Below are 6,000 nucleotides of genomic sequence, written 5' to 3'. Positions count from 1 at the left end.
AACTCCAGAAGTGTGTATTGGTTTGTATATTAAATATATAGATACACATGGATGATTTTATAAGAACAATTACATGCCTTTATAATTGCAATGGTTTGTGTACACTCAAAAATGTGATGCTTAAAAATTTTTCTCCCAAAATATCAAAAGGAAAACCAAACGCTTAGTTTTTCACATTTGTGTGATCCCTTTGGGGCAGTTCCTACACTCCTTTCTAAGGGCGGGAGCTCAGAAGTAATATACAACCGCTGGAGCGAAGGAGAGTAGCAGGTACTGCATTTTGATTGTAATCAGAGCCTTGTCCCCTCTTAAGGGAATTCAGTGGGTGTTTTAATTGAAAGATTTTGGCTCAGCCCAGTTTTCTACTTATATTCACAAACAATACTGCCTAGGTCATTTTCAGTCTCAAGTGTACATGACTAACTAGTAATTTCCTTCATTTGTGACATACCATGACCCTCCATGATGCTGTTAAAGTTTGTGAGTACAACCTACCAGAGCAGAAAAGCACTGGTAAGTTGATAGGGACTGACCCTTGGTAAGTCGTTCCGCAATTGCTTGACTTTGCTCTGCAAGTTTATGCTTTCATAGCAACATGGACAGCATATCATTCTATGCTGACTTCATTACAAGAAAACGATCCTGTCTTTCAGTTTAAAAAAAAAAAAGAAAAGCTGTAACTGTTGAAGCAGCACACACCTAATAAGCTACTTCTAAATCTGGCTCCATCATTTCAGTCTGTGGACTAGCAGAACCGAGCTTGCAGAATCCTTCTCAAGTAAGTATTGCTTTCTCTTAACAGCATGTTTGTTTTTTCATTTAAAATGTATAACAGGTAGTAAAGAAGTCTTCAGCATTGAATTAGTGGTGCTGCAATATGACAACTGAATGCCTGCTTTAAACATGCTCTGTTGTTTCATTTGGCAGACATTACTGTCTTAAAAAGGAAATATTTAATACATTAAGGTACAAGACAGCAAATTATATGGATGAAGCCTCCCAAAGCTACAGTACTAGAAAGCTAATAGAATGATTTGTAATTGAGTGTCATGATAGGGTTTTTTTTTAAATGAGTTATATATCTTGTATTTGCATAATGCACATCATGGAATATGTCTGTTTGATTTCATTAGAACTGGAATATGTATTCTGAGTATGCACCAGCCATTAAGTATGAAATTAGCAAAATCCTTTCTATCTTCAAGAAAGGAAAAAGTAAGATAGTGGTGTTAATATAATTAATAAAGCAAATATGTACACGCTAAACCTACCTCAGGTTTATATTAAATGCTGAAAGAAAATATTTGTAATGGATGACTTTGTATAGTTATACAAAGTATTAGTCAGTCATTGTTAAACTCAACAGAGTATAGATGAAATAATTGCATGAGAAACAAAATAAATGCATGCTAGTTGCCAAAACAAACAGCACATACTGTAGCATGCTTTCTGCAAGAGTGTTTAAACAGCTCTGATGAACATGTCTCTTTAATATAATGAAATGGGGTGGGACTATGGGAGTTGAAGGGAAAAAAATAGCAATATTTTGCTTCGTGTTTAAATTGCAACCGTTGTAGCAGAAAGGAGTTAGGAACAGGCAAAGCACAAGGCTACCTTTACATTTAGTGTGCAAACACACACATATCCACATGCAAGCAAACGTATTTTTTCTCATGTAGTCCTAGCTGCTTAGCACAAATTCCCATGATGTGCAACTCTGACTGCAAACGTGCAGGTTTGCAGCACTCAGCAAAACTATATTGTAGCTGCATCTGAGATATTACAGCTCTGGTACTAATATCCTGGAAAGTTTTAACACAAACATGTTGTATACCTCCAAATAATACTATTTATCATATTTTTTCATGTAAGGAAAAACATGCTGCAAAAAAATCAAATTTTTAGTTAACTTCCACAGAAAACTACATAAATACTTTCCTCCTGCACAAGTTATCTATCCCCCTACACCCCATGACAACAGAAGTCAAGAAACTACCATTTATTTCTCCCAGTTATTTTCAAATTATTCATAACAAATTTAAAAGCATACTGCCAAGCCAACTCATTTATATTCAGGCAAGCTTTTTTAAGCAAACTTTTCCAGGACATATTGAAGCATGGAACTGGAACAACCATTTCCTTATTTACTGTGTAGTAGAAATAGAAAGTCTTTGGCAGATTATGCATATGGAGAGATAAAGAATGAAAGCAGAGGTAACAAAATTACTGTGTTACAGTTATGGTGAACAATAATACATACTTCCTTTCGCAAGCAACACTAAGCTTCCTAGGGCCAGCTCTGAACAGTCTAATAAATCAGAAGCCAGTAAAGGAGACATTCAGACTGACATCGAATCATACAATCATAGAATGGTTTAGGTTAGAAGGTACCTTAAAGATCATTTAGTTCCAACCCCCCATGCCATGGGCAGGGAAGCCTTCCGCTAACATCCCACAGCCCTTCCCAAAATCTCAGGAAAACACAGGGTAGTTGTAACAAGGCCAGTCTGTAGTAAAACTTATGGTACATCCCCACAAGACTAAAGGAGACATCAATGAGTAGTAACATCAATAACAAGCTTTCGTCACTTCCACAGCTATTACTATTCAGCAACAAAAGGAAGCAATCATTGGTACCTATTTCTGAGACAGACTAGGAGGGGGAGGAGGAGGGAGAGCTGCATTTTTGAGGCCTCCAAGGGGAAATGGTGACTTCATAATCAAGGAGACGGCATTGCTTAGATGAAAAGGCCCATTCCTTCCTTATCCTTTGTGATTTCCTAATCCTACAAAAGAATGATTATAATGAAATCCCACAAACCTAGTACAGGTCAATTGTTCTTATGAAAGTCAAAGCCCCCAGGGATTTGACCCACTACAAAGAACTATGAATTTTTGTAATATGCTCTTGAACAACTCAATCTAACACAGAATTTACTAATTTGAATAAGCTCACTGGATAGGCATTGGGAGGAGGGAGAGGAGAAGAGAATATCATAGCAACATCCAATTCCTTTGTGGTTTATGCATTTGACAAAGACTTTCCTCCCAGTCTTAAACTTTCCTCTATGTTTAACATTTAATTAGTAGAATTACATATTCCTGCAGATGTAAAAAAGATGACAAGAGAAATGCTGCTGTACTGAAAGATCTCTTCAATACTCCTGGAAGCATCACTGGAATGGACTTTGGGTAGCCTTAATTCATCAGTAAGGTGGTGTCACATCAAAAAGGGACATTATATGGCTTCAGAGACGGCAAGGCCTTGCAGACTATGGCATCCAACATCAAACTAGGAATAGACTTTAAAAAAAAAATTGGTATAGAAAATATAATGAATTTTAAAATAAAGCAGAATTCAGTAGGTGGGAAATATTTTTGTTGCACCTGAAGAAAAAGGAAGTGCATTCTTATTTCAAGTCTGATTTTAAACGACAAACTAATTCCATTCTTCCACTCACTTTTCCTCTCTACTGTCTTACATTTTCTTATGTCTTTTCCACCTCTTTTGCCAAATAATAATAATAATAATAATAATAATAATAATAATAATAATAATATAAAAAATAACAATAAAACAGAATATAGAGGCTGGAAAACAGGAAGAGAGAAAAGGGAGAGTAAAAGGAGGAAAATGGTATACCTAATTTGGAAAGCCACATGACACTGCCATCCTACCTCAAAGAAGGACAGGTTTAAGAATAGACTCAAAGGAGACACTTTCCTAAAAAAACACGTGTTCAAGGATCAGTGGAAGAAACTAAGACTCCTCATCTGTGTATTCTCAGAAAGATCAATTATTTTGCTGTCTTTTCACCAAGTGACTACAAAGTGAACTGGAGACACAGAATCAAATGCTAGCGTAAGGCAGATGACCTACAGCTCTACCCATCCTACAGCACGGCTCCAAAGAAGATACAGCGTGTGAAGAAGAGCTCATGGAGCAGCTGGCTAAAGCAGAAGCTGAGCAAGAAAAAGAGGATGTTGGCAGAGGACAGAAAGCATTTTGAGGACTCATTCACAGTCAAGGTACGCAGCCGCGGTTGGTCACTAAACACTAATCTGATAAAGAAAGAGTTATTCACAGATGCTATTATCTTGAGTTAGCTAGGCAACTCCATCTCTCTTGGACGAGGACAATATTCTCTCAGGCAGGTCATATCACAAGCTTTTTGTGATGAGAAGTTCCAACACAGAGAAAATGCTGTAGTGTTTATGCACTGAAGCTCGGCCTAACTAGACCACAAGCGTGCTCCCTGTATTGTAGATCAGCCTCCATATCATTTTGTATTCCTCTCTTCAAAGCAGCCCATTGTCTGAACTGTGGATAAATAAAAGATCACTTAAAACCCTTGAAAAAAGATCACAGTCGGCAGCTTCATTTCTCTGGCTTTTCTCAGCAAGAGTAAAATTTCTCTTCATGGGAGAATGAAAGGGAAAAAGTCCCTTGGGAATTAAGGGTAACCAAATGTCATTATTTAATGCTGCAAGTGCCTGGTACACTTCTTTGAGCAGTTTTAAAAATATACACAGCAACATGTGTCCACAGTGCAATTTTCTACTGCTAGGGAGCAGACGACACAACAACCAACGGCTTACAACCGATACTAATTTGTCTGCTTGCACAGTAATGGAACGCACTTTGATAGTGTGATGTTGAATGCAGTAAGGATCTGTGTTGAATGGAAAGACTCTTTTCTTCTGCCATAAAAATTATTTTAAAATTGGTATATTAAAACATTTAGTGCTTACATTTTTCTCTTTCTCATTTTTTAATTCATTTTTTAAAGCTATAAACATAGCTTGCATGTTAAATGGGTGGCTGGCTCTAGTTTTACTGCAGCTGTAGCATTTCTCAGAGAACAGTGACTCTGTTTTCAGGGTGGTGCAGGATTTATGCTAAAAACATCTCTCCTCTAATGCTTGAGATTTCTTACAGGCTTAGCACAGCTCTGTCTAGTATATAGCTATAAATTAAATGAATCAGACTTGTGACTGTTGGCCAGAAAGACGGCACAGCAATCTGTTGCATTGTGTTTGGTCACTCTGTAGTTGTAAGACAGTTAAGTGTTTTCCTCATCGCGGTGAAGAGGTAGATTACTGAGAATTTAGAGGAATTTAGATCCTTTAGATCTTTAGATTTAGATTCCAGGTTGGATGCATACACTGTCCACCATGCAGATTCCTGTGGAGAGGCATGAGTTTCTTAAATGTCTCTGGTCTGTAAGATCCCACAGTACCTGTTCACGTCCTTTTCATGCCAATAAAACCTACCATTTGTTCAGAATCCAGACTGATTTAATGGTGGCAGGACAATTTTTCTGTTGTTATTACATGATACATAGTTACGGGCAATTGATAGAGAAAGGAAAAACTCAGTTTTAAGATCTTTAACTCATTCCCATTTACAGTCACTCATTAAAATAAAGGAACTGAACTTTCATTCTGCTGGTCCTGAAGACGGCTTGATCTTACAGAGTTAGAGCTGGAATTTTGCTTAGGACTACAAGACTTTCAAGCAGAACCTAGTGAGGTAAAATGACTACAGGCATTGCTGGCTGCGCCTCCTATCCATTGGAAATGATTTGTTCTAAAAAGAAAAAAAAAAGATAGTGAAGGTAGTATTTAGTGAAATGGAATTTTTGCTGTGTGACACCAAGCATCCTAGAAATTGACATTATTCCCATTAATTTGGAAATGTGATACACTTTCTGGAGAACAGCTAAATAAAACAATGCTTAGAAGACTTTAAGCCAATATTGTCTTGCTGTAGAAACTGGGCTAGACAACCTTGTATTACAAGCAAATTAGTATTTGGAAACCATTAGAGGAAAAAAAAAAAAAGAAAAAAAAACCAAACCAAAAAAACCCATCTACTAAAGGAAACCCAGAGAGGAACATCTATATTATTTAAACGGATAAACTTAATTGTAAAACAGAAAGGTCCCATAAAACACTGCAAAATGAATGGCATTAAGTGCGAAGAGTAGTGGATAAGAT

The 6,000-nt window shown here is 36.9% G+C and overlaps 1 protein-coding gene across 6 annotated transcripts in view; it reads left to right on the top strand.

Moving 5' to 3' along the window:
• Positions 1-558: 558 nt before the first annotated feature.
• The window catches only part of BEGAIN (brain enriched guanylate kinase associated), a 163,762-nt gene continuing 158,320 nt past the window's right edge, over positions 559-6,000 (top strand). Inside the window, exons 1-2 of one of the 6 annotated variants that reach the window (XM_063332969.1) lie at positions 559-778; positions 3,900-4,029. In XM_063332969.1, the coding sequence (XP_063189039.1) occupies positions 3,982-4,029 (48 nt within the window). In that variant the 5' untranslated portion in view covers positions 559-778; positions 3,900-3,981. Of the gene's footprint in view, positions 779-3,821; positions 4,030-6,000 lie in introns of all 6 variants that reach the window. The other 5 variants (XM_063332968.1, XM_063332972.1, XM_063332970.1 and 2 more) reach the window with 5 other exon arrangements.

This window comes from Chroicocephalus ridibundus, chromosome 4 (genome assembly GCF_963924245.1).
Source record: "Chroicocephalus ridibundus chromosome 4, bChrRid1.1, whole genome shotgun sequence".
In the NCBI taxonomy this organism is placed as follows: Eukaryota; Metazoa; Chordata; class Aves; order Charadriiformes; family Laridae; genus Chroicocephalus; species Chroicocephalus ridibundus.
This window is presented reverse-complemented; position numbering and strand designations above follow the sequence as displayed.